This window comes from Boeremia exigua (genome assembly GCF_020726555.1).
Source record: "Boeremia exigua strain MPI-SDFR-AT-0100 chromosome Unknown C7974scaffold_13, whole genome shotgun sequence".
In the NCBI taxonomy this organism is placed as follows: Eukaryota; Fungi; Ascomycota; class Dothideomycetes; order Pleosporales; family Didymellaceae; genus Boeremia; species Boeremia exigua.
In genome coordinates this window covers 1-27,509 of record NW_025763530.1, presented here as the reverse complement: position 1 = coordinate 27,509, position 27,509 = coordinate 1, and the positions used below count along the sequence as shown (strand labels likewise).

At 47.0% G+C, this 27,509-nt stretch overlaps 10 protein-coding genes across 10 annotated transcripts; 5 read left to right on the top strand and 5 right to left on the bottom strand.

Annotated features, from left to right (window-relative positions):
- Window positions 1-498: 498 nt before the first annotated feature.
- On the top strand, window positions 499-1,362 carry C7974DRAFT_380252 (uncharacterized protein; the record flags this gene model as incomplete). Its single annotated transcript, XM_046140509.1, has 3 exons — window positions 499-527; window positions 571-885; window positions 927-1,362. The coding sequence occupies 3 exons, from the start codon at window positions 499-501 to the stop codon at window positions 1,360-1,362; spliced, it is 780 nt and encodes a 259-aa protein (XP_045991911.1).
- Window positions 1,363-2,497: 1,135 nt separating this feature from the next.
- On the top strand, window positions 2,498-4,581 carry C7974DRAFT_321809 (sulfate permease-like protein; the record flags this gene model as incomplete). The annotated part of the gene is made up of 2 exons (XM_046138820.1): window positions 2,498-2,831; window positions 2,891-4,581. The coding sequence occupies 2 exons, from the start codon at window positions 2,498-2,500 to the stop codon at window positions 4,579-4,581; spliced, it is 2,025 nt and encodes a 674-aa protein (XP_045991910.1).
- Window positions 4,582-4,929: 348 nt separating this feature from the next.
- Window positions 4,930-6,675, bottom strand: C7974DRAFT_321479 (uncharacterized protein; the record flags this gene model as incomplete). The annotated part of the gene is made up of 3 exons (XM_046138807.1): window positions 4,930-5,415; window positions 5,496-5,954; window positions 6,016-6,675. Coding segments are annotated over 3 exons (1,605 nt in total), but the record flags the coding sequence as incomplete, so codon positions are not given.
- Window positions 6,676-7,685: 1,010 nt separating this feature from the next.
- C7974DRAFT_403891 (uncharacterized protein) lies at window positions 7,686-8,198 on the top strand (the record flags this gene model as incomplete). The annotated part of the gene is made up of 1 exon (XM_046142890.1): window positions 7,686-8,198. A coding segment is annotated over exon 1 (313 nt), but the record flags the coding sequence as incomplete, so codon positions are not given.
- On the bottom strand, window positions 8,174-8,701 carry C7974DRAFT_443684 (uncharacterized protein; the record flags this gene model as incomplete). Its single annotated transcript, XM_046145466.1, has 1 exon — window positions 8,174-8,701. The coding sequence occupies exon 1, from the start codon at window positions 8,483-8,485 to the stop codon at window positions 8,174-8,176; it is 312 nt and encodes a 103-aa protein (XP_045991907.1). The 5' UTR covers window positions 8,486-8,701.
- A 21-nt stretch (window positions 8,702-8,722) lies between these two features.
- On the top strand, window positions 8,723-10,207 carry C7974DRAFT_65338 (pyridoxal phosphate-dependent transferase). The gene is made up of 3 exons (XM_046147012.1): window positions 8,723-9,072; window positions 9,125-9,463; window positions 9,521-10,207. Exons 1-3 carry the CDS (start codon window positions 8,906-8,908, stop codon window positions 9,768-9,770), a joined length of 756 nt encoding a protein of 251 aa, XP_045991906.1. The 5' UTR covers window positions 8,723-8,905; the 3' UTR covers window positions 9,771-10,207.
- A 436-nt stretch (window positions 10,208-10,643) lies between these two features.
- C7974DRAFT_466356 (uncharacterized protein) lies at window positions 10,644-13,432 on the bottom strand (the record flags this gene model as incomplete). Its single annotated transcript, XM_046146326.1, has 5 exons — window positions 13,000-13,432; window positions 11,232-12,507; window positions 11,039-11,195; window positions 10,971-11,005; window positions 10,644-10,937 (listed from the first exon to the last, which is right to left on the bottom strand). The coding sequence occupies exons 1-5, from the start codon at window positions 13,044-13,046 to the stop codon at window positions 10,644-10,646; spliced, it is 1,809 nt and encodes a 602-aa protein (XP_045991905.1). The 5' UTR covers window positions 13,047-13,432.
- C7974DRAFT_417577 (uncharacterized protein) lies at window positions 13,325-14,143 on the top strand (the record flags this gene model as incomplete). The annotated part of the gene is made up of 1 exon (XM_046144092.1): window positions 13,325-14,143. One exon carries the CDS (start codon window positions 13,325-13,327, stop codon window positions 14,141-14,143), a length of 819 nt encoding a protein of 272 aa, XP_045991904.1.
- A 256-nt stretch (window positions 14,144-14,399) lies between these two features.
- On the bottom strand, window positions 14,400-16,031 carry C7974DRAFT_437219 (tannase and feruloyl esterase-domain-containing protein; the record flags this gene model as incomplete). The annotated part of the gene is made up of 3 exons (XM_046145178.1): window positions 14,400-14,732; window positions 14,790-15,626; window positions 15,690-16,031. 3 exons carry the CDS (start codon window positions 16,029-16,031, stop codon window positions 14,400-14,402), a joined length of 1,512 nt encoding a protein of 503 aa, XP_045991903.1.
- Window positions 16,032-17,351: 1,320 nt separating this feature from the next.
- On the bottom strand, window positions 17,352-18,738 carry C7974DRAFT_403882 (putative electron transport oxidoreductase). The gene is made up of 2 exons (XM_046142889.1): window positions 18,175-18,738; window positions 17,352-18,064 (listed from the first exon to the last, which is right to left on the bottom strand). Exons 1-2 carry the CDS (start codon window positions 18,727-18,729, stop codon window positions 17,426-17,428), a joined length of 1,194 nt encoding a protein of 397 aa, XP_045991902.1. The 5' UTR covers window positions 18,730-18,738; the 3' UTR covers window positions 17,352-17,425.
- Between the last annotated feature and the right edge of the window lie 8,771 nt (window positions 18,739-27,509).

The following is a 27,509-nucleotide window of genomic DNA, read 5'->3' as shown; positions in this document are numbered from 1 at the left end:
AGCACCTCACCATCTGCGCCATGACCCGCCGCATCCTTCGGACATTTAATCGAGCAAGCTCTGTTCTGGCTTGGCAATATCACCGCCGGTCTGGTCGTCACGCACCTCGTCCTGGGTGTGTGCGTCGACCATGACCTGACTTTCCACCTCACATGGTCGTGCGTCTCGGCCAGGCAGTCGCACCGCCACACCGCTGCATTGACCCCAGATGGCTCTACTCTTCGCACACCAATGGTCTCTACCACCCACTACAACGGCTCTTCGGCAAGCTATCTCTTGCCCAGTCGCGACGACTGCCTTGACTGCGCCATCTGCACCAGCCACTCCACACTGACCCACTGGCACCACTCAGCAATCGTCGGCATGACGACGAGCTGATCTCCGCCTTGGCCTGGTGGAGCTCTGCAGACACCGTGATACATATAACAGACAACATCCTATACTACAGGTATCAAAGTTTCGGCCTTACCTGTAGTACCGTCAGTGGCGACTATCGACATGCCTGCGCCTTACATGCGCCACGTAGCGTACGGGGCCACACCTGGACACTCAACTGCTGTCCAGCCACAGACAGAGTCAAGCTCGACTACAAACTTTCAACTCGACCGGGAAACCTCGTCTCTGGTCTTGGCCTCTGTCACAACCCCAGGGTTCTGCTGACACCGGGTCTCTCTCTAGCCGCCCAACCGCCTGGGCGCAGTGTTGCAACACCCCGGCTCACCGTTCTGTATGGACGCTGGGAAGCGTTGAGGAGTATAGCATGAGTTTCTCGGAGAGGCCTGTCACTTCGTTCCGTGATTCTTTAGAATCCACTGACACAAACGACGTTTACATGCTCTCCGCAAGATCGTCGCTTCGAAACTATTGGCTATTCTTGGACGTCAGGTCGGTTTATCCGTCAGTATCCTTCTTTTATGACTTCACAGTCACCGACGTCATATGGCTGCCCGAGTCGTTGATATTGGCCTTGCCAACTCTCGGTGTACGGCTGTGGCTCGGTCGAGGACAGCTGCACTCTCGGCGCCGACATTCACGTCGAGATCTCGGGGCACGCTCGCTGGAACGCATCTCACTGCAGCCGACCCGTCGCTGCTGAGGACGAGAGGGCTGCACACTCTGCAACGGGCCAAGAGACGGCACCTCACACCGAAGAAGGCTTCCAGACGTCCTACCAGTGCATACTGCTTGGTACAGGTGACATACACCTTCCGAAACAGTCAAGCGCCGGTAATCTCGTGCATGCACATCGGCAGCCTATTGGGTACACTCGCAGCAGCATATCGACCTGCGTTACAGATACCGCTCGCAGCGTCTTTACCAATCTGGCAGACTGCAGTGCCTCAAACTAGGATGCGCATCTGACACGGCAAGAGGCAGCCGCATAACGCGGATCTCCGACCTCACTTCAAATCTATCACTGCAGAATACAGAGTTTGTTTTGATCGCACGGTTGCATTCCTCAGCAGCAGCAGCGTCGTGCCGAGCGAGAACGTTGCGTATCCCACTCCCAAATGACAGCCGTCACATGTACCGCACGTCGTCAACGCATCTGCACGATCGCTCTGCAGCTACCGCCCGCCACGCACGCCATTAACCAGTAAAGGCACAACATTTAGAGTAACCCAAGCGACCCACAACTGCCGAAACCGTCATGGTCGGTCCACCCTGTCCTGCATTAACGCTGCGCAATGTCTAGGCTAGGAACAGCGCACGCCGCGGGAGATAATCGACAAGGATGCTTGGCCAATTGCTGGCGGAGCTTGTCGTAAAGCTTATTTCGAGACGATAGCGCCCGTCCTGACGAGTGTCATTGCGCGGGAGGCTGACGGTAACTAGCTGTCGCCGAAATGCGGGGTAAGCCTCTCGATGCTCCCGCTCAGCGACTGTTTCCCAAGGCGGGTGTACGGCACCTTGACAAGACTGCAAAGCAAGTGTCTGAATGGTGAGTGCGTCTTGACAGGCAATCTCTAAATTCACACGCGTATGACTTCACGCTGCTTGGAACAAACAAGAATGCTGGTCCATACTAGCCGTTGCATGTCACCCACACCCCCGAGAGTCAGGATTTCTGATTCGCTGCACTTGCTTATCGAGCATTCGAAGCGACTGCAGCGGTCCTCTCCACAGCCTCCAGCTTACGACGGACTCCACACACGGAAGGTGGACGATAGCGTTTCACGCCCGGTGCAACTCACTGCCTATTCGATGGCGTCGTCGGCATGTTCCCTTCCCTCGGGTACCGTGGACAACACACTGTGACTGGTCGCCAATGCGGTCTCGCACAAACACCCATGCTACGGGATGGTGTGGTGCTGATTATTCCTGTGGGCGCGATATTGACCCCTCTCCTCACCCCTGTCACCTGACAAGCAACCTCCCAGCGGCTCGTTTGAGTATCAACTGGCGCTTGTTGTTGGACTGTAGAAGAGCATATATATGAGATAGTCTTCACTTGAATTGACATCTCTCATCCCTTTCATCCAAGTGGCTGGTCACAATGGATTACATTAAACGCATCCCCGGCCGTGTCTCGCACGCGCTGTCTACTGATATCACAATCAACCGCACGATTCGCTATGGTGGCAAGACCGCCCGCGCAGCGCCCTCTGCCGCCGTCCAGTATCTCGTTGAGCGAGTGCCGGTGGTGCATTGGCTGCCCAAGTACAGCCCGCGGTGGCTGCTGAACGACACGCTCGCCGGCATCACTGTCGGCGTGCTGTTGATTCCGCAGTCGCTGGCGTATGCAAAGATCGCCACCATCCCGGGCGAGTACGGGCTGATGTCCAGCTGGCTGCCCAACTTCTTGGTTTTCATCATGGGCACATCGAAGGGTATGTCGTGAGCGGATATCGACGTTCGCGTGATATCGACGTCCAACTTACACACGCAGATCTCTCGACCGGCCCGACCTCCCTCATGGGCCTGCTCACTGCCGAGATCGTGGCCGACGTGGTCAAGGAGGGCTACACCGCACAGGCCATTGCCTCTGCCGTTGCCATGTCGGTTGGCATCTACTCGCTCGCGATTGGTCTGCTCAAGCTGGGCTTCCTCCTCGAATTCATCTCCGTGCCGGTGCTGAGCGGCTTCATCTCCGCCGCCGCCATCGTCATCATGCTGGGCCAGATCCCGTCGCTGTTCGGCATCACCGTCCGCTCCGGCACCGCCAACATCATCCACGACATCTTCGCCAAGATCCCGCAGTGGGACGGCGCCACCACCGGCATCGGCCTGGGCGGCATCCTCATCCTCGTGCTGATGCAGAAGATGGGCCAGCGCTGGGGCAAGCAGAGCAAAGCAGTCTGGCTGCTCGCCCTCGGCCGCAGCGCCGTCGTGCTCATCCTCTTCACCGGCCTGTCGTACGGGCTCAACAAGAACCGCGCCGACGACCCCGTCTGGGCCCTCAGCAAAGTCAAGTCTAATGGTATCACTAGCCCCAAGATGCCCGACACCCAGCTCATCCAGACCGTGTTCCCCCGCGCCATCGCGCCCTTCATCGCCGCCGCCCTCGAGCACCTCGCCATCGCCAAAGCCTTCGGCCGCAAGAACGACTACGTCACAGACCCCGCCCAGGAACTCGTCTACCTCGGCACCACAAACTTCTTCAACTCGTTCTTCTCCTCCATGGCCGTCGGCGGCGCCATGTCGCGCACCGCCGTGAATTCGGACTCGGGCGTGAAATCCCCCGCGTACGGCATCATCGCCGGCGGCGTCGTTATCTTATCGATCTTCAAGCTCAGCCCCGCGCTGTTCTGGATCCCCAAGGCGACGCTCGCGGCCATCATCGTCACCGCCGTGTGGCACATCGTCATCCCGCCGTCCGTGTTCTACGGGTACTGGAAGACCTCGCTCGTCGACTTCACCGCCGCGATGCTGGCCTTCTGGCTCACGCTCTTCCAGTCCAGCGAAATCGGCATCGGCACCGCCGTCGGCTTCAGCATCGCATACCACCTCCTCTTCGCGGCGTTCCACCGCGCGCGCCGGCTGACGTGCCTCCCCGCCGCGCCGGCAACACATAAGACGCAGGTCCCGCTCGACACCCAGCTCTTCGCGCTGCACCAACCGCTCCTCTTCCCCAACGCCTACAGCCTGAAATCCCAGATCACAGACTCCCTGGCCACCTTCTCCTCGCCCGCGCCTGTGTCTCCCACCGCCCACGCAGACAGAAACTGGAGCGTCGCAGCATCCCACCGCGCGACCTTACTCCGCCGGCGCGCAAACATCGACCCCGACGACGAGCCCGTGCCCCTGCGCACGCTCATCCTCGACCTCACGGGTGTGTGGAATGTGGATACCACGGGCCTCACCGCCCTCCGCGACCTTGTCGCCGACGTCCACAAGTTCGGCGGCCGTGGCGCGGAGGTCAGGTTTGTGGGGTTGAATGAGCGGGTTAAGCTCAGGTTCGCGCGGTTCGGGTGGCCGGTTAAGGAGGTCGGGGGCGAGGGGGATGGGGGGGTGGAGGCGCCGGAGGGGAGTATGGGGGTTTTTCGCACTGTCGGGGAGGCGTTGGAGTGGCGGCGGGGGAGTGGGGAGTTTGGCGCCGAGGAGGTGTTTGTTGTTGGGGATGAGAAGGGGGTTGTGTGAGTGTGAGGTTATGCGGTCGAGGGGGTGTGAGGAGGGGGTGAGGCGGGTGCGGGCACTTGCTGGGCGGGTGTAGGTGGGTTTGTATAGCAAGACAGCTTTGTTGGAGAGGAGGTGTTGCTTAGACGTATGAATACACGCGTTTGCTTTCCCGAGTCTACGCATCCAGAACACGTCGTGCGTGCGTGCGTGGACGTACTGCTCTTGAGGGACAGGTAAGCAAGGTAGTAACTAGCACCAGCAGTTGCGGGCAACACACAGGCGTACGCTTAGACGCTGCTAGCAGGCATGGCGTGCACCCAATCGTAGTCAGGCCGCTGTACGTCTTGAGCCAAGCTTTGTGCTCTCCTATTATCTACTTGTCGCACGGCTGATAACACTAAGCAGTGCAAGAATCAGAGCTCCTGTCGTAACCATGTACGAGCTAACGCCCCACGCCCCTTGAATATCAGACCGCACCACCGTCCAACAGATGCCGAACAGCAAACTCGCAAGTACAATGACGCTCGTAACCACAACAAGAATCAAGCTCGTGTTCCAGTCTTCTTCATAGTACAGGCCCCAGCCTTCAGTCAGCAGGTGGCCCGTGGCTTCGAGCTCGCCGCACATGCGCTTCGGCATCTGGTCAAGCACCGTGGTCTCGTTCGCGGCGATCAGCTCCGGATGTGTGGAGTAATGCAGCAGCTGTGATGGCAGGATCGGGGGGCCGAAATCGGGGGGTCCTTTGGGTGTGCAGGCATACTCGTACTGATGGACTGTTGGGATGCACTGGCACGCGTGATTGCAACACGGTGTGTGAAGACGCGGTTCAACGTCGTCTTGGAAGCGCAGAATGAACTACCGGCACGTCAGTTGTCGGGCTCTCGAATCGGGGGCCACGCGAGACGACGCGCCTTTGTGAGATGTATGTTTGTTACTTGTTTCAGGTGGCGCGAAAGCCGGTGTGTTTCACGTGTGAGCCGATACTCGCGACGGACGAGGTGGAAGAGTTGGCGTGAGTCCTTGATCGAGCTAATGTATATCTGGCGTAAACCTTTACCGCCTTCATGCTTGTGCATACATACCATGAGCACAGCATCTGGTTCACTCGATGAGACTGGGACTGTTGAGCTAAGTGGGGACGTCGCATCGGAAACGTTGTGCAGTGGCAGAGTGTCAATAGGCTGTGTTGCTGGTTGAAAGCTGTTGACGACAGTGGTGAAGGCTTTCCGAATTCTATTGAGGGGCTGGAATGTGTAGTGTTGATTCGAGGTTCCTTCACGGTAAGGTGTAGCAGTAACATAACTAGCGCCGGAGCGTCGCACCTGGTCAGTAAGCTTAGAGATGCCGCCTTCTCGGTACTCTTGTACGTCGTCAAATAGTTGGTCCCCGCACTCCTGGATGAGATCAGTCAAAGTGCAGACATGATATCAGACACTGCCTGCATGTCCCACTTACACATCGCCACCTGATACGAACCATTCCGGGCTGCAAGACTGGCTCCAACAGTCCCGCAGCAACCAGGAGTCTCTTCCAAGTAGCATTGAATTTTTTCGGAGGATACCAAGTGTCCAGATATGGTGCGTTCCCTTCCATGTTCTCGCTCACATTCTGAGAAACGCTGATTCGATCTTTCGGTAAAACAAAAGCAGCAAGGCGCTCACGAAATGTCTGGAACGCTGCACTTTCAAGCAGGAAAGTTCGAAGGACCGCTAGATCCTCAAACCGATCCTCGTCTATCGGTTGCACGTGCTCCAAGTCATCGTTGGGTTCGCTATCGCTCTCGTGCTCCTTGCTAAGTCGAGCAGACCCTGTGGGTAAGGGCTTGTTGTGGAACTCTTCCACGATACTGTGCGCCACATACGTGGCTTTCATGGACACGAACCGGGAAGTCAGAATCTCTAGCTCCTTGACTGCCTCGGTCTTCAAATCCTGCCCTAGTCTCTTCAACAGCCGACGCACGTTTCGAAGCAGCCTCTCAGGCCCGATGGCTGTATCTTCCAAAGCCTGACAGTAGAGTTTTACAAGCGCCTCATCTTCCTGGAAGATCTTTTGGAGTTCAATGGTGGCGCCTTCGATCTCTACTACAGTGTGAGTACTGTGGGACGAGAAGAGGGTCAACGAGGAGTTCCCCGAGATCACAGATCTTCGGTCGTCTTCCCCATTGTAAGCATTGTGTCCAGGGTTATGACCGATTGTATCATCATTGGAGGTTTCATCATGGGCTTCATGTCGTATTAGCGATCTACTATCATCCTCCCTGGTGCTTATATCGACCCCAGTACTGTTGATGCCGTGTACCTCTTGCAGGGAATCAGCATTGGAATCAGGATCTGAGGGTTCTGGCCAGAGCTCTTCCTCTACGTTTGACAGAACTCCCTGGCTCGACGTATGTTCGACGGGTTGAGTTGCATGCCGCGTCTCCCAGAGACTTGACTGGTGGAACGGCCTAGCTTCAGGGCGCTGTGTTGGTTTCTCACTGGAGTGGAAAGACCGGGCCTCTAAGTCTTGACCCTGGGTTTCTGCATTGAACCATGTGAAGTTGGGATCATGTCCTGGGCTTTCTTTCGACGGCTGACGTTGTAATATGAGTTCAGTAATGGTTTGCGATGCGGCCGATGCGGCCGATGCATTATGATTGCTTAATCCACCAGATCTCCCTTCGTGATCAAGGCGTCCTGCGAAGGAAGTAAGATCGGAGTCGATGTTGGGCTTTGGAGATTGACTGCGAGCTTGAGGGCTTGGTGAGGTAGTTGCGTCGCTTTTCGAGGCTTCATTCGTTTTTGAAGCCACAGTATCATCTGATTCGTGAGCTTCTTGGGGCGGGAGCGTTGGAGATTGTGAGAAAGATGATGCAGGTGACAAGTAGCCGGCTCCGTCACCGCATATTGGGCAAAAGTCGGGTGTAATCGCGCTGTTGGCCGCACCACATTTCTCGCATATCCAACTACCTAGCGCTGAAGAGTCTGCCGACATTTTGAAGGATAACGTTGGGCGTTGTAGAAAGGATGACAACAACGATCCTTGGAGGAGTTAGGTAGGTACATAAGCGGGGCACACAGGTATAGTGTCCGTGCACCCTACATATACCTAGGATAAGGTACTACAAACGCGCACTTACAATATCCCCTCTACTTAATGTACCTCTTCTTTATCTTTCTTTTTATTTACTTACTTAGCTCGCGGCAAGATAACAGTACACGTGGAATGAGTGCGGCGTCTAGGCTTTGCAATGGAAGGCGCTGTGCATTCGCGCAACGAGTGGGGGCGACAGTTGCTTGCGAAGGGTCACGCACAAGGCGCATGTCACGCACGTATTCAAGCACCGTCTCTCTACTAACGATTAGCAGACCAGGACTCCTCAAGCACATCTCTATCCATCCACACAAACCTAAAACCCCTAAACCCTACATCCTAACCCGACGCACCCCCTACCTTGGTCTATACATAACTTAGCGCGCTGATTACCACCCCATCTCCCCTTCCTCTTCGTAGAAGCAGCACATCCACGCACGCGTTTCAGCACCGTCTCTCCACTGACGATTAGCGGACTGCGGTAGTCGTATTCGCTGCGTGAAGCGGGTTCGGCGCGCGCGGCTGGATCTCTGCGATGTCTTCAGAGGGGGTGGGGGGATGTGTCTGTGTGGGTCGATGGGTCTGCGCGGGCGGACTCAACTTCTTCTTTCTCTGATACTGGCCGTGCGAAGAATTCCTTTGCATAGTCAAACAGGCACTGCATTCTTTCGTCTGTATAAATGCCGTGGTTTTTGAGGTAGATGAAACCAACATCGTTGACGGCCTTCAGCAGCTTCTCGTTCTCCGCCACATTCTCGGGCGCTTTATCGAAAAAGAATTTTTCGATTTTTGAGTAGTCGATGATGGGGAGATTGGCTGCGTTGAGGCCCGTGAGTTCTGTTGAGTCACTCATGCTGATTTGTGCCGTTCAATGTTCTTTCCCGATGGAAGAGTTCGCTCTTCAGAGTAAAAGGCCAAATATTTTCCAGCACTCCAAAGCATTTATGCTGATCCATAATTCAGTCTCTCGTGCAGGAGCGGAAGCCGGTTAGAGCATGTGCGGAAGCCCGGTTAGAGGATGAATGGAAGCCCGGTTAAAGGTCATAGCCACATGCGGCGTCTAATGAAAGGTTTGGTCGGACCGCAATTCCGAGCGAGCTGACGAAGTTGATACAAATCTCTATACTAGCTACCTGCAGAGATCCCAACCAGTAATCGCGTAGACATTGGCTTCTCAAATCAGGCGCTAACTGAGAAGATAAAGATTCAACCACCGCGACGTATCACCACACTATCAACTCCGGCTTGGGTGCACCAGATCGCCCCCACAGCGATGCGTGTCAAGTCAACAGTTGCTGCTCTGTCTCCTTCTGAGAACTCTTCGCTACCTGTGGTTACTGCAGACAATGTGACTTTATATCCAACTGGAATGAGCGCCATATATTATGCTTCCCTGGCCCTGCAGACAGTGGCAACAACGTCAACAGTGGTTGCTTTTGGGTACATTTTGCTCCATGCCAACATCACCAACGTCATGCTAACGGATACTCAGATGGCTGTACGATGAGACAATTCATAATCTGAAGCACGGTCCCTGGGAGAAATTCATCGGGTACAAGCGGGGGACCGAACAGGATCTGGAAGCTTTGACCAAGCGTCTGGAATCCGGAGAACGCATTGGGGCCTTGTTCTGCGAATTACCCAGCAACGTGTTCTTGCCGACTGTTCCGCTGCAGCGCTTACGAGCTCTCGCAGACGAATACGACTTCATCCTTGCCTGCGATGACACAGTAGCTGGCTTCACTAACCTTGATCTTATTCCGTATGTCGATGTCTTGCTAGCCAGCTTGACCAAAATGTTCAGCGGAGCATCTGATGTTACAGGGGGAAGGCGAGTAGCTTTGATAACTGAACTGGCATGGTTCAATCACAGACTGACAAATTGTAGTGTCACTGTCAATCCAGCGTCGCGCCACTGCAAGACTATTCAAGAGGCTTTGCAAGCTCGCTATCAGCCGAGCTTTGTCTTCCCTCTTGACACGAAAGTTCTGAAATACAACAGCCAACACATACGATGGCGTGCCCAGAGATGCAACGATAATGCTCTCGCTGTCGCCCGAATGCTGCACGGCCATCCACTGATCCAGCGCCTCAATTATCCTACTTCGATGAGTTGCTTCCTGTCTACCATAGCCTGATGCGCAAGGAGGGAGGCTACGGCCCTATCATGAGCGTCATTTTTCACGATGAGAAGGTTGCCCGCCGCTTCTATGATTTGCTTAACGTACCTAAAGGATCTAGCTTTGGTACTAATTTTACCATTGCAGTGCCATTTGCGCTGCTCGTTTATTATGACAATAAGCACAAGATTGCTGCATATGGTCTTCCGGAGCATATTATACGGATTAGTGTTGGGCTTGAGAATGTGGAAGACATCAAGACGGCTATTCGGGCAGCGCTAGCAAAATGTGATGGGAAACCCCAATTTAAGAGCGAGCTCTAAGGGTGGAGGTCAGAGCCATCTGTAAAATAACTGTTGTTGTCAAAAAGAGGCTTGAAGGCCGGTATTCCAACTCTAAGAAAAAGTTATTACCAATTTAGTCAGGCCGGAATTGTACTGTATATATCAGGTAACCGAGCTCTTGAGCTTAGCAGCTAAACCATTCTATCCTACTCTTCTTTCAATGTCTCCTCGCTTCTACAGGCCTGTCTCACTATCTTTGTCTCCGTCGGCAAGATAAGTAGTCTCAGCATAGGGCATTCTTTCGCATAGCGGTTAGCCAGAATATTACACTGCTTGAGACAACCTTCCTGGGTACGCAGAGCTGGCTAAACTATAATAACTCGGTGTTTAGAGTAGTTATAGACCGTTTTAAATAGGAAAGTGATTGTATTGTTAAGCATGTGGGTCCTAGGAAATTAGAAGCTACTAGGTGTAAGACAAGCGCTAGCAATGCTTACAGTAGAATCAGGGAAAGGTGTTCTTATCTAGAGATTATTAAGTCGTAGCGTGATATCGTCTATTTCCTACCGAGCAGTCATCTTATCTTGTAAATTTTTAGGTAAAAGTTTCAGGTCTGAAGAGGATAACTTGACCAATCGTGCCTCCAATCTCGACTCCCTTCTTTGGGAGGCCAGATATCATGGAAAAGCCTCTCAGGCTCTCCGTCAAACAGCGTTGCATATCTATAGCGGGCCTCCCTCTCATGTTTCCCTAATTCTCTGACAGTGACATCTTGTCGATCGGTTCGTACAGGGCGCTCGATTAGCCATGATCGACTCAAGACATCCAAGGGCCCGGTGATGAAGCTTGACGGGTTGTTGCCGCCATAATCCCCACCCCCAGTAGTATACAATTTGAGGCGCTCTAGCCGCTTTCCTGCCTTATCTTCGCTGACAACTTTCCAGATAGAGCGTGCTAGTACCTCGTCAACTGCGCAGTTGATGTAAGTCTCCCTTACAATACCCCTTTTCAAGTGAGGTTTATCAGGATCTACGAGTTTTTCGTCGTCTGCGTCGAAATGCGGATCGTATGTGCTGTCATGCCCGACATGCCAATTCGAACAGTCCAGAGTAAGAAACAGAAATCTCAAATTGTGCATCGTGGCGAAGATCCTGTACAGCTCAGTTTCAGACGCGCTGGATTTATCACGTCTGACTGGAACTGCAAGGTCCTCTAGTGCAGGGCACTCAGCTTGGATTTGAAGAAGACGATCTCGAGTAAACTCCACGGGGATTTCTCGATCGACTCGAGCGTCGACCCAGTTGTGGTATGTCCTCTCAAAGGTATGAATACTGAGCTTCTTCAGCGTTGATCCGTGACGAGACACAATAGCATCTACCATCAAAGAATCAATTGGCCCCCGAACAGTTATTTCTTGAAGCGGAGGTAGCGCGTGGAAGAACGAGACTGCATTCGCACTGTAGTCTGGTCTTTCAATGTACATATCATCGCGGTCAAGATACACGCAAAGGGTTCTGAGTTGCGAAAATGGCTGGGACTGGGATAACCATCCCATGGTTTCACTGGTTAATCCCTTCGGGTAACTTGAGTTGTCGCTCCCAAGGGTAAGGTGTTGCAGACAGGAGAAGTCTGTATGTCTAGTCCAGTCCTGAAGCAGCTCCGGAGACTCCAAGTGCGGATATCCTTTGAGTGACAACGACGTCAAACTGCCGATACACTTTTTCGTGTAGCCTGGGAGACCCAGCCACGGTTGTCGAGGGCGTATGAATCTGTTTGCTAACATAGGTTGAAGTTGCAGAACAGTGACTTTTTTTAGGTTGGGCGCCATGCCAGCGATCTCCATTATGGCCTCCGCGTTGTAGTCATCGTCACCATCGGTGTCTCGCCGACTGCAGGTGATCTTCACGGCATGAAGTACAGGAGATTTGGCAAGTTGCATTTCGTACGGGTAAGGAGTGCCCCAGAGTAAAGTCCGAAACCGAAACGTGAGGTGATGTAGCCTGCATTGAGGGTGTTGCTCTTCGAGAATCTCGAGAAGACTTGGCGGGAATTGGCTTTGGCAGTCGTAGATCAGGTCCTTCAGGTAACGCACTGTTTGTAGCAAGCTCACTACAGGCGCCCATGCCAAGTCCTCCTCAGAGAGTTTCTTAATGACAGGTTTGTCATACACCACATGCCTACCGCTCCAGTCGACGTATTCCGGGTCGTCCAGTATCTCCCCAAGGCCGCAAGTTTTCCAATGAGGTTCGAAGCTGTCATTGTTTGTGGCCTTGGCGTCGAGTCGCAGGTTCCCTTTGATTGTGATGCACCGGACGTGATAAGTGGAGTCCTCTCGATGCAAGACTTTCAAAAGTTCCTCAACGTCGCGTTGCAGTCTTTGGTGGTTGTAGGCTGTGATCTTGATGTGCTGATAGATAAGGAGCGTAGAAGCTGCATAGCAAGCCTTACTTGCCAAGCTGAACTCGCGCAGGCTAGGTTGGTGTACTGTGTGAACCCAAGCTGCTATCTGCTGCCGAATTTCGAGTGGCAAGGCCGGTAGTGTAGCCATTATGGTCGCGATTGGTGTTGCGTTCGATGGAACAAATTAATCTGGCAGGCCGGACGTATGTTGTCGAAGTAAAAGTAATGACTGAGCAGGGCTAGGTCACAGGAGAATGAATTCTGAAATGCGTAATCAAAGATTACTAGTAGACTGTGGGTGAGGCAGTGTTACACCATGCGCTGTAGAATAGACGCTGGCCTGTAGGCTTCTTATAGGGCTCACGCCGCTTACCTACGGACCCCGCGTTAGCGCTTCAGCCCGTGCACCCCGAGAATTAGTGGGGCGCTAGCCTCTTGCTCTCTGCATGGATGTGCACAGCTGTCCTCGTCTCACCAACCTGCGCCTCGTTTCGCGGATTTTGAACATTTGTGGACTTCATTGGGCCAAACTGAGACTATGGAGAGGATTATTCTGTCCGTACCTAGAACCGGAGATTTCCTGGCGAACGCCGGCTGGGCGAGCGGCCATTGAGTTTGGAACTTCGCATCGTGATGGAAAGATGAGTTGGGGCACGGATGTCTGGGAGTATTTAAATGGGACAGTCTATCGAGCTCTTGAATTATCATATCTCATTCATTCGCTATCCCTCAGACAGGAACTGGTTTCCTCTGTTCATTCGTTCTTTGCAATTGCTTCATTGTCACTCGCTGTCCTGCTACTATTCTACACCAGTCACTTTAGTGAATTTATATTCGATTCAAAACGCAACCTTCCCTCCTATCAGACCTCAGAACTTCTTCCTCAAGATGGTATCGGTGAAGAACATCGTCATTGCAGCTTCCCTGCTTCTTAATGGGGTCGTTGCTGCACCAGTCTTGGATCGCGAGCAGGGCGCTGCTGCCGTCGACATACGCGCCATTGATAAAATCCCCGTTCAGTCTCGCAATCTGAACGAAGCCCCTGTGGCCGCGTTCGGGGTCAGTAAGGCTAAGGACCAAAAGGCGAAGACGCCTGCACCCAAGCCAAAGACGCCTGCACCCAAGCCAAAGACGCCTGCACCCAAGCCAAAGACGCCTGCACCCAAGCCAAAGACGCCTCAGCCTCAACCCAAGCCCAAGCCCAAGCCCACGACCCCTCAGCCTACGAAGCCAAAGACCTGCAAGCTTAAGAAGCCACGTAGTCTGGAGCGCCGCGAAGGCCCTCTCAAGCCAGCAAAGAGTGCTAAAGACATCAATGAGGACATGTACGTCCTGTCAGCGACCGGGGAGGTAGTTGTCACCAACTTGAGTGGCTGTACTGCTCTCTTCCTCTGGGATGATAAAGACAGGCCTTCCGTTTTCCATATCTTCTGCGGCGATGAGACCGCAAAAGCTTGGGAAGCAATCGACAAAGTAGGAAGGGCTGCAAAGGCATACTCTATCGTAGCTTCGAAAGAGAGCAGATACAAGAACACGAAGAAGGAGATCGTGAATTATGCAGAGAACGAAGGATGGCCTGCACTTAAGGAGGATATTCAGGGCCTCTATGATTTAGACGCAACTAGCAAGACTGTCCTTAAGCTTATTGCCAAGGCTGGAAGCAGGACTATTACACCTATAAGATACCCGAACCCTAATTGTCAGTAAGGTTCAGCGCGTAAATCCTCTTTGTAGCGATTTTTAGTTGCTATATATTAGGTAATAGGTATTTTATAAGACAAGGTCGATACTTCAAGTTCTGTATTGTGCTTTAAGTAAACTATCCAAGCAACCTTAAACGCTAAGTAAGTTACACACTCTAGTATATTATATAGGATAGAAATTATATACAAAAGTAAATTTCTTAATATTAAGACCTAGTTTGCTAGCAGGTAACTGACACAGTTCTTTATCTATAGTGAATCTACTCGCAGCTCCAACAGGCGGTAGTCACGTCACCGTTAACATCACATCCCTCCGCGAACACCGCCTTCTTGGGCCAGGCACACAGCAGCTGTTGCATCTTCGACTGGTCCGGCTTTGTGATTGTCACTGGCGTGCTTTCGGGCGCCGTGCCGTTTTCGACCCACGCGCGCAATTGATCAAACAGAGCCACAGGCTGCCCACCGTTACCGCCCCAGCAGTGGCCAAGACCTGGCACACTAAAGTAACGGTAGAATGAAGGTGTATCAGGAACAGTATCGGAGATATCCTTGTAAAATGAGAGGGTCCCATTGGGAGAGATCGAAGGATCAGCCTAGATTGGTCAGTGAACAAATGTAATGAAAATGACTTCAGGTTATCGAATACTCACAAGACCGTGGTACGTGATGGTCTTGTCACCAGCTTCCTTGAACTCGGAATAATCTGGATCAACAGCCCCAATCAGGGAATCGAACTGCTTCTTGAAAGAGAGGTAGACGTGGTCGAAGCGTTCGTGCGAGACATTGTCGTCTGTGATGTTGATGGGGCTACCCTTCGCTACGAATGTCGCATCAATCACGGCTGTGATCGAGTAGTTGTTGCCGCTGCATTTGCCAAGCGTGTTGCAGTTTGTCGCGGCGAGAGAGGACAAATCGGTACCGATGTTGTAGCCATACCAGAATTGCTTGCCAGTGGAAGAGACAGGTCCTGACCACAAAGCACGAGCAACATCAACAGTCGCGGCGTCAATGATCTGCGTACCATTGTAAGTGGTGCAGTTGTACTTAGAAACCTCCCCGATGTGGGCAGTGGCATTGAACCTGCGCAAGCATGCATCCGGGTCTGTGATGAGACCATCTTCGACCCCATCATATTTGTCACACTCCTCAGTCGCTAAAACGGTGAGTCCGTTCAACTGGTAAGCGTTGGGGAACTGGTTGGTGTTCGCCATATAGAAAGCCGGCCACATGCTCTGGAGAACAACCTCAGACCAATGCAAAGCTGGGGCCGCGGCGATGATGCCGTCGTAGGCATCAGGATAGCGCTGTGCAATCATGGAACCTTGTCTTCCGCCCTGCGAACAAGCATTCCAGTAAGAGTATTTAGGTTGCTCGCCATAGTAGTTTTGAATGAAATGCTTCGCACTGACGGATTCGTCCTTTAGTGACACAGAACCCAAGTTTTGGAGCGCATACAGGTTTGTGTTTCCAGGACTGAGAATACCCCACTGGTCGAAAGTTTCCGAGCCAAGGCCAGCGTCCGTTGTGACGGTGGCATATCAGTCGGCGACAGCTCCGATCATGCCGCCGTATGTCAGGATGAAACGACCCGGCACCCAACCACCCCCGCCGATGGATTGCAATCTGCCGTTATAATTCTTGTCAGGAAGCCATGTTTCGACATAGAGCGTGTCGTTCTGCCCAGGGTGCGTGTACGAAACGGTGATGTTGCGGAAGGATGCATCCTGTACGTGGATGGAAGGCTGGGAATAACGCCAGCCATCGGGGACAGGGAAGCTGTAATTCGTAACGAGGTTGGCTGAAAGAGAAGTAAAGTTCGCACCAAAGAGACCAGGAGTTGTGAAGGTGGCAGCGGCACAGGGGCTCGGTGCTAAAGATGTTGCATTCGTCATGATGTATGATGTGCGCAGCTTGAAGGAGTCGATGCGATAGCTGGCCGGTCTTGATTGTTGAGAGACTGTCCGTGGCGCTACATTTATAACCTCGCGCGTATGCGTATATGGAGTGCCTGCGTCAATGTGGCTGAACCGTTGTCCGCCGGAGCTAGGTCAATTTCTCCATCGGTAGCGCGATAGCTTGGGTCATGCAAATGGGGTGTGGAACCGATTCGCCTGAAGCTGGGACCTGCAGCCTTCGGCCGACTACCCTTCTATTGCTCTAGAAACAGGGGCGGCCGTATGATGAACGAAAAACTCCCGATCCAGCTCTATTGTGCCGCTAATGCACCTTGTCGCTGCAAACGCTGAGCTGTGACCAAGTGAGCATTTGCGCGTATCCGCTGAATTGAAGGCTGATGGCCGTCAAACGTAACACAGACCTCCCGGTAGCGCGAGTGCGAATGCTAGGGAAAGTTCAATTTTGCGTCTTTTCCCTGTCCGGAAATGGCCTCAAATGCAATGTCAACGTGTAGGCGTGGCCGATGCGCGGAAGAAGTATCGACGATGGACGAATGAGCTTCTAGTATCTACAATGTCAACTAACGTTACCTGGGCGAGACAAAGAGCTGGAATAACGCGCGATCTTGCTCTGCAAATTGCTGCAGAAGGCTTTGTGCTGCTTAAAAACGACAACAAACCCGTGACCGGGCACACGTCCGCTACATTCGTCGTGACGTGCTCGCGCGCGAATGAAGATGTTGTCAGTGCGACGTGCCTATGTACAATCTCAGATCGGCGCCGAGTCGAAGATGTTCGCGCACTGCCAATCTTTCTCCAGCCACGTGACGCCTGAAGCGCCAGAATGGTGTACGAACTCTGCAGTCTTTAGCGAGGAGGCGAAATCGCTCATGACGATATCGCAAGCGAAAAGGACCACATATCCGCTTGTCTTGACGGGCGGACTTGAGAAGCTGTCCACGACCGCTACAAGCTCAGGAGGGGATGCAGACCAAACTGGGCAGGGCACGTCAACTCCGTCCAGACCAGCCGTCACGAGCGCGACGGGTGCTGCAGCCTTTTCGAAAGTACCAGCGATAGCAGTTATAGGTGCTGCAGTCGCCTGCTTTCTGTAGACTGTGCTACGCTGCCCAAAGCAAGGAATGTATCGCAGGACAATGGATAAACATTCATGTTCAAGCTACGAGTTGAATGTTGCAGCCCAAGGCTCGTAATCATCCTTTTGCAAAATTCTCTCGATCTGGCGTCTCCGAACACCAACATTTCCTCCGTCAAATAGAGGCAAACAAGCGGCGTCCTGTAACAGACGCGAGAACGGCATGTCTTTTGCGTACGCTCTTCTGTTCAATAGTTAGCTGTCCATCACACCCAGTGCCTCGTTGCGCGGATACTCACATGCCAACCACACTCATGCACTCAATCACGGCCTTCGGCGCCATGTCACTGCACCAGACTTTTGCTTGAAGCGTGATTTCCAACCTCTGCTCCCACCCTAGGGCTTCTTCTTTACTTTCCAGAACACACATAGCCTTCCATGTGAGCGCTCTCGCGGCCTCAATCTTCATCTTGATATCAATCAGTCGGTCCGCCACGCTCTGCTTTCCAATGATAGGTTCTGTGCCACCGCAGCTGTTGGTCTTGCAAAACGACAGTGCGACTTCGAAGGCATCCCGCATGATGCCCACACACATAGCACCCACGATCGCGGCACTCATACCGAATGTCTTTTCAACCAGCTGCGCACCCTCTCCAGGCTTAGCCAGCAGGTTTGCAGCAGGCACACGAAGATGCGTGAAACGGGTATGAGGTCCGCTAGTGGATTTGTGACCGCCGAGCTCCGGATCCGAGAGCACCTCGTAAGCGCCGGGCGCGTTGTTGGCGATGTCTTCGCGAGTGATGGCCAGCATTAGTATGTTCGAAGATGGATTGACTGCTGGGTTCTGGGGTTCATTCGGTCGGCCTTGTCGGCACACAACACACTGCACATCCGCACCTCGAGAGTCCCATCCGCCGGAGTTGGTCGTCCACAGCTATCTCATGTCAGAGTTATATTACTGTAGCCAGTATGTTACCGGGAATCAAGGTAGAAGTATGCTTCTCTCATGGCAATACCACGTCACTCCGCCACAAGATAACTCACCTTTTCTCCGTTGACAACCCATTCATCCCCATCCTGGTAAGCCGTGGTTTGTAGTCCGGGGCTCCCTTTGCGGAGCCAGTTTGCTGTTCCACCGGGCTCACTATGCACGAAAGCTGCCAGTCTCTCACCTTCTTGTCTCGTGAACGGCTTTAACAACCTCTCGCGCTGCTCCGGATTCGCAGCCAGTATCAAGGGCGTCATTCCCAGTCCAGTCCCGAGGATGGTAAGAGCAGTGCTTGGATCTACAGCATAGAGTTCTTCGACGACAATGGCGGCGTCTACTATGGAAGCAGAAGTTCCGCCGAGGGGTATTGGGACTTGACCTTTGATGAGGCCTGCAGAGACAGCCGATCGATATATAGGAAGCGTAGATCGAAAGCGTGTCGTTTGTGTAGGAAAATGGTTATAGAGCTTGGGCGCCGTAGACAGAACATCGTGTGCAAAATCCTTCACGGCGGAGCGAAGCACTCTCTGCTCTTGAGAAAGTGAGAAGTTGACCATGGCTCGGAAACAAAGCGTCGTTATGGCTGATGTCAAGTCAATCTCAGAACTCATATACGACCAGAGCGATAGGATGCGGAACTACGGCGGGGCTACGAGGCCAATGCACATGCGTCGTTAGGGCTCACGTCAGCACTTGGCATTATCCGACTTGGTAGTAAGCCGCTTGTACCCCACTCTTTCCCGATGCCTCCTGCGCTGACCATACCTATTGTGATGCAAGTTAAAACATGACACATGCGTTGTGTTTGCTGGATGACCAGGGAAAAGTCTAATCAAAGAGAGCTTCGATACAGTTCCTCGCTTCTTAGCCAGGTCCGATGGCTACAAGCATCGCGACCAGGCTTCCTAAGACGGCAGATTCGTCGTTTAGGACACACAATTAATCAAGAATTAGCTAAATAACTTTTAGAAACCTTAACTAGCGCAAAGACCTAGCCTTATTCTCTATTAGTAGCACTTATTACATGCGCGCTTTATAGCAATATTATAATTATAGACTCTATTCTTGCTAATAATAAGTAGAATTAGGCCTATTAAATATTTAATACTAACGTGCTTACTGGGTTCGTGGGCCACCTGGTCTAGTGGGCCACTTTTGCCAAGACCCTCCCCCATCACACCCTACTTTGGCCTGCATTGGCCCAATCTAGCTCTATACAAGATAAAACAAGCTGTAATATTACTCAGAGACTACTTCTACATCATTCTTGCATGTTCGCGCGTTGTGCCCTGTCTCTCCGCACGTTCCACAGCGTCGTTGGGATGGTTCACCTCCTTTACCCTGCACCTGCTTCTTGCCCTTCTTTCCATCACCACGCGACCTGAACTCCTTTAGGGCAGTCAATCGCTGTGCCTCTTCAACTGTAACACTTCCCTCTGTCTGTATTCGCTTTCTTTTATGTGATTTGCGCTCTGTAGCAGCTGCTAGAGCCTCTTGAAGCTGGGCACGCTCTTTTCTTAGCAAAGCCAGTTCGTACGCTACCTGTGTCCCCCCCTTTGCGTAGCTCTCAAGCGCGCCATAGATAGAGATTGGTGAGCTGCCCTGGTGATTCTTAAACTTCTCTCGAATCAGAGTCGATTGCGACTCAAATTCCACAAGGTTCTTTGGGGTTTGAGACTGCCAGGGCTCGTCGTTGGTGGGCAACTGGGGTGAAGGGGTCCGCAGCTTCACATTAAGGGTTGATATGACCCTTTCTGGGTCAAAGGGGACCAGTCCGGCCCCTCGGAACCCTCCCTGGATGTTGCTGGGAGTAATAGTCGCATTATAGGCTGCTCTGAAGCATACCAGGAACGTCTGCTTGTCTATGTGGTTGATCCGGTTGCGCAAGAGCTTGTTGACCTGATGCCCATACTCCAGCTTCAAAGGGGCAAAACAACCCACGTCAAGCGGCTGGAGAAGGTGCGATGAGTGAGCAGGCATAGTAAGGGTGATAATCTTGCTGTTCTTGCTGTACTGGAGGAATGCTGCTGACTGGTGGCTCTCGTGGCCATCTATAAGTAGCAGACGGTGGGTCCCAACAGTACGCGCCTTAGTATGCCTGTCAAAGTGCTTCAACCAGTCAACACCAAGCTCATTGTTGGTCCAGCCGTTTCTAGAGACCCCAATTACCCAGTCTAGGGGCAGATCTTCGTCCTTGTACCAGTTGGAGAGGTGTTTCTTGCCTTTGAAGATAATAAAGGGTGGAATAGCCCATCCTGCAGCATTCACGCCCAAGATTAACGTAGCCCACTCTTTACTGCCTGGCTGGACTTGCTTTGCTCGTCCTGGGTTCTCTGCGTCTGCAACAACTGCTCCAGGGGTAATCTGGCCCATAGCAAAGCCAGTCTCGTCGAAGTTGTACGTGTCTTCGTCCACGATGCCGTACTTAGCTTTAACATTGGCTACCAGGCTGAACCAGCCTTGTATTATCTCAGGATCCTCGCAGAGGGCTCTCTTGTAGTCGTACTTGCGGCTAAACTTTACTTTAAGCTTTGGTTGACGCTTAACAAACGTACTGGGCCAGTCTCGGCCAACAGGGGCCATTCCGCGCTCTGCTCGCAGCAAATTGGCCATATCAGCCACATCTGACAAGCGAGGGGGTTCTCCTCGCTGTATGAGGTAAAGAACATGATCAACAATCGCCTCCTCCGCGTGCTCGTCCAAATACCGTCGGCTAGGCATAGAATCAGCTCTTGAGGGCTGTCCCGCGCGTCGTCTGCTTAGAGTAGTTCGGGGCACGTTGTAGATAGCTGCAGCGCGTCGCTCTGAGAGATTCGCGTCTTGTTTAAGAGCCTGGAGTGCAAGCTGTACCTGAGCTTCTTTCAACGCGTCTAACTGGTGTTGTTGGGGAGGCATTAAGGTAGTAGTAGTATTTTGGTGTGGTCTTGGCAAAAGTGGCCCACTAGACCAGGTGGCCCACGAACCCAGTAAGCACGTTATACCTACTAGGTAAATATATAATTTATAATTTTATTAATAAAGTATAAAAATAGAGGTATATTGCAAAAAATTTATAAAATAGGCTAAGGCCCTCTACCTATAGCACAAAAGTTGTTACGTACGTGTTATAGCAAAGTATATTCTAAGGATACTTATGCATTTATAAGAATTAACTATTAACATCTTAAATCTTATAAATAAGATACTACCTAACTTAAATAACCTCTAACTTAGCTCTAGCTTAATCCTAAATTAAGTCTTAGATATATCTATAGCTATCTAGAACTAACACCCCTCTAACTTAGTTCTAACTTACCTCTATTAATATTTCTTATCTATCTATAGCTAACTAAAACTTATAGGTATAAAAGGTAGGCTTATAGTAGTCTTAAGATAGATAGTTTTTAAGTATTCTTTATATAAGACCTATAGAAATAAGATTCTCCCTAGTTATTAACTTTTCTAGTGCTTCTATATACCTTATAGTAGAATTAGAACTATATTAGAGAGTCTTATTACCTATATTATTATAGCATTATAAATTATATATAATAATTTCTAAGAGCTTTAGAAATATAATAGATTATATAAGCTATATATATATATCTATAAAGAATTAACTTAATAATTATAAGTATAGCTATCTATAACTATAGGTTTAATATATTAAGTAACTCTATAGGAGTTTAAAAATTTTTAAGTCTCTAAACTATATTTAACCTATAATACTATAGAAGACCTATAACTCTAAGTAGTTTCTATAGTAAGAGTAGACTATAAACTAGTTATATTCTATACTATTTATAATAAGAGTAACGTACCCTACAGGCGAGCAGATTAACAGGCGAGCGAATCACTTTTACTAAGCCCCTACCAAAACTTAACCTATTATAGCCTAAAACACTATACTTTAGTCCTGCACAGTACAGTATAGGCTAGAATATTATTTAGAGACCTCTTCTACATTAATCTTGCACGTTCGCGCGTTGTGTCCTGTCTAATTACACCTTCTACAGCGCTGTTAGGTTAGCTCGCCCTCTTAAGTGCGCACCTACTTCTTCGCCCTCTTTCTATTACTACGCGCCCTAAACTCCTTTAGAGCTGCTAGCTACTGCCTATCTTTAACTATTAGGGTCCCTTCCTTCTAAACTTGCTTTCTTTTATGTAATTTTTGTTATATAGCAGCCTTATTAGCTACTTAAAGCTCCTTAATTTCCTGTTAAGCTAAAACCAGCTTGTAGGATAAGATTGCTCCCCCCTTTGCGTAGTGCTTAAGCGCGCTTAGAATAGAATTTAGTAAGCTGCCTTGCTACCTCTTATACTTCTCTCAAATTAGAGTTGATTGCAACCTAAATTCTAGGGTGTTGCTAGGGGTTTGCAACTGCTAGGGTATGTTGTTGGTAGGGAGTAGTAGTGATAGAGTCTAAAGCTTTACATTAAGGGCTGATATGACCTGTTCTAGGTTAAAGGGGACTAATCTAGCACCTTAAAACCCTCCTTAGATATTGCTAGAGGTAAACACCACATTATAGGCTGCTTTAAAGCATAGTAGGAACTTAGTCTTTGTAATGTGGCTAATTTAGTTGCGTATAAGCAATTTGGCTTAGCGCCTGTACGCTGTCTTTAAAGGGGCAAAATAGCCTATATTAAGTAGCTGCAGAAGGTGCAATGAGTGTGGAGGCATATATAGAGTAACAATCTTGTTATCCTTGTAGTATTTCTGGAATTGGAGCAATTTGTGGCTCTCGTGGCTGTTAATAACTAGTAGTTAGTGGGTACTAGTAGTACGCTCCTTTATATGCGCGTTAAAGTGCTTTAACTACTTAAAACCAAGCTTATTAGTAGTCCAGCCGTTACTAGAGACTGCAATAACCTAATCCTAGGGCAGGTCTTCCTCCTTGTACTAGCTAGAGAGGTGGTAGCGCGCCTTGAAGATAACAAAGGGTGGAATAGCCTATCCTTTGGCATTAATACCCTGTATAACCGTTGTCCACTCCTGGTTGCCTAGCTAGACTGCCTTTGGCCTTCCTCGTCTCTCTGAAGCTGTAACAACTGCTCCCTAGGAGATCTGGCCTATTATAAAGCCTGTCTTGTCAAAGTTGTACGTGTTGTTATCTAGGATACTATACTTAGCTTTTGTGTTTCGCACTAGGGAAAACTAGCCCTGTACAACCCTAGAATCCTTATAGAGGGCTCGCTTGTAGTTATACCTGCGATTAAACTTTACTTTAAGCTCTAGTTGACGCTTTACAAACGTACTAGGCTAGTTTGTGCTAATAGGGCCTAGATTGCGCTCTGCGCGCAGAGAATTGGCTATTGCAGCCACATCTGCTAGCTGAGGGCCAAATCCTTGCTCGTCTAGCTCAAGTATGTAATTAACAATTACCTGCTCCTCTAGATTATCTAGCCCTCGTGAGTTGGGCATAGTATCGCCTCGTGAAGGTTGTCTAGTGAGTTAATAGCTTAGTGTAGCTTAAGGAACGTTATAGATAGCTGTAGTGCGTTGCTATAAGAGTTTCGCGTCTTGTTTAAGAGCTTAAAGCGCAAGCTGTATTTAAGCTTCCTTTAACGCGTTAAGATTAGGTTGTTGTTGAGGCATTGGTATGTAGAGGATACTTTAGTAGGGGCTTGGCAAAAGTGATTCGCTCGCCCGTTGATCCGCTCGCCTATAGGGTACGTTACTATTTATAGCTATAGTCTTATCTTAACTATCTCTATTATCCTTATTAGACTTATTATATTTATTACTTTCTAAGTAGTTAAATATTTAACCTAGAATAATATATAAATATTACTTATAGCTAACTCTAATAGTATATATATTATTACTCTTACTATACTAGTAATATATATTAATCTAGTGCTAGTACTATTTATATACTAACTTTTTAGCGTTATACCTTTAATTTAGGTAGTATTAGATATACTAGAATATATTAATAAGTGTTGTAGCAAGTTACTAATTAACGACCCTTTAAGATTATAGAGAAGGTTTAGATTATATAACCTTAATTACCTTAACTACACAATAAGTCTAGGCTATAGTAATCTCTAATTAGCTTAGTATTTTAGCCTAATTAAGCTCTAAACAAGGTATATATTTAAGTAGTTGCAACACCTTAGAGAAGATAGAGAACCTAATTAATTTACTTAATTATTTGTTCTAGTCTATTAATTAATTTAGTTACTTACAATCTATAATTAATAATAATAAGCTATTACTATATATAATATATAGTATTAACTACTTCTCTTCAGCTATAAAATATTCTTATAGAATAGTTACTTTAACCTTAAATAAGTTACTAGGCCTAGTCTAGTTTAGTTAGAAGGTTATATAGGCTTATATACCTACTCATACTATATAAAAGAGAGTAAGTATAAACTAGTAAATTTAAATTATTTATAATAAGATTACTATAGGTAAAGTAGTTAGGCCTAAGTATAATTAGCTAGTAAATAAGGTATATATAGAGTAGCTTAAGTTACTACTTATATAAGAGGTAGAAGGGAAAGTATCTACTTTATATATATTAAGCTTAAAAAGTAGTACTTAGTTATAATAATTTTTAATATCTAAGGTTACTAGGTATAAAGTTCTAGGTATTTAGTAGACCTATATTATAATAGACTTAGTTAGTAGATAACTATAATATATTAATATAAATATATTTAAAGCTACTAAATAGGTACCTAAGTAGTACTTAATTATTATAGTATTAGTATTATTACTATTACTCTATAATATTAGTTACTTTATAATATTAGTTACTTAGTAATATTAGTTACTTAGTAATATAGATTACTTAGTAATATAGGTTACTTAGTAATATTAGCTACTACTAGTATACTTAGTAAAATTTATCTTAAAATCTAGAGAGAGAGAGAAGAGTTTATAAAATTAGAATATAAAATTTAACCTAGAGTAGATTAGGCCCTAGGCTATATATATCTATAGTTATAGTAATAGTATAGAAGGTTTAATAGAGTATAATAATAATAATATAGTTAATTAAATCTTTAATTTTATTTAATATAATATAGTTTTATTATATACTATACTTAATAAGAATATTTACTATCTTTATAAGAGATTTTAAGGTAATAAAAATATTAAGAACTAGTTACTTATTTATATTTTAGTACTAGATAATATAATCTTTATAATTAGTAAGCTTAGCAAGAATAGATAGATACTTAGGAACCTACTATTTAATAACTTTAAATAGATCTATTTTTAGGTATTATTATTAAATAAGTATATTCTAATATATATATAATTAACTATAGCTTATTAGGCTATAAAACTAATTAATAGTAATATGTATTAGGATATATAAGAAGGTAGATAGGCTTTAAGAAGCTATAAGTACTTAAGACTAAAGAGAGAGAAATTTAATAGGCTTTCTTAGTTTTACTTCTAAAGTATTTAAAGAAAGCTAGAGCTTAGTACTATAATCTTATTATAATAATACTAGGTATCTACTTTATAATATAATAGAAATACTTATATTATAAGATTACTACTTTTTATAACTTATAAGTTACCTCTTATTACCTATAATTATCTCTTTAAGATATTATATTAATATAGTATAGGCTTAATATAACTATAAATATTATTAGAGATAAGTATTAGTAGTTAGACTAGCTAGATTATAGTTAGTATCCTTTAAAAAAATAGGTAGTAAAGCCTATTATAGGAATAGCTTTCTATATAAGTTTAACTACTAGTAGTCTAAGTTATTACTAATACCTTTAGTTTTAATACTAATAGTTAAGTAACTAAGAGTATTAAGAATATTAATATTAATAAGGTATATCTACTATACTAATTCTATTATCTATATTCTAACTACTATTATATTTATAACCTAAGAAGTTTAAAACTTATACTAATTTTAGTATTCTTATATAAGAACTATTAAGCCTAGAAGGGTATTAAAGTATATAAGAATTAAAAGTATACTTAAAGTTAGTATACTATACTACCTATAATAGTAGTATAAGTTATATATAGTTATAGGTAAATATAATAAAGATATTAGAAAAAGCCTAAGAAAGATAGTAATAGATCTATATTAGAGAAAGAAAGTAAAGTTATATTACTTATAAAGATAAAGGCCTTTTTACTTAGTAAGAAGTAGTAGTAAATATTAGAATTCTTTACTATAAAGAACCTAGATATATATTAGTAAGTAAAAGATAAAATTTTTTATTATTTATTAAATAATATATATTATAGGCAAGTAGTGTATATAGGTAAATAGTATACTTTTACTAAGACTCTCCTCTATTATACTATATTATAGCTTAAAATACTATAAATTAGTACTATATAAGATAAAATAAGCTATAATATTACTTAGAAACCTCTTCTACTTTATTCTTATATATTTATATATTATACCTACTCTCTCTATACCTTCTATAGTATTATTAGAATAATTTACCTCTTTTAGCACGTACTTATATCTTTCTCTTCTTTCTATTACTATATATACTAAACTCTAATAGAGTAGTCTACTACTAGCCCTCTTTAACTATAAGGCTTCTCTTTATCTAGATATACTTTCTTTTATATAATTTATATTCTATAGTAGCTACTAGAGCTATATAAAGTATAGTATTCTCCTATTATACTAAAGCTAGCTTATATATAATAATTACTACCCCCTTTAAGACCTTCTTAAACACTTTAACTATAGAGGTTAGTAAGCTATCTATATACCTCTAAATCCTCTTCTTTATAAGTATTAATTATAACCTAAATTCTAGGGTATTACTTAGAGTCTATAACTACTAGAGTAGGCTATTTTAGGGGAGTAGTAGTAATAAAGTGTGTAGCTTTATATTTAGAGCTAATATAATATAATCTAGAGTAAATAGAGCTAATCTAGCCTCTTAAAACTCTTCTTAAATATTACTAGAGGTAATAGCTCTATTATAAGCTACTATAAAGTATAGGAGGAACTTCTACTTTATAATATAGTTAATCTAGTTATATATTAGCTAATTACCCTTATCCCTATATACCTTCTTTAGAGGGCTAAAACAAGCTATATTAAGTAGCTATAGAAGGTATAATAAGTATATAGGCATATATAGACCTATAATATTATTATCCTTATAGTATTACTTAAATTCTAGAGAGTTATAGCTCTTATAGCTATTAATAATTAGTAAATAGTAGGTACTAATAGTATATATCTTTATATACTTATTAAAGTACTTTAACTAGTTAAAACTAAGCTTATTAGTAGTCTAGCTATTCTTAGAGATAGTAATAATCTAATCTTAGGGTAGGTTATTATCTTTATACTAGTTAGACTAGTAGTAGTAAGCTTTAAAGTTAATATTAGGTAGAATAGCCTACTCTATAGTATTAATACTCTAGATAACTATTACCTAC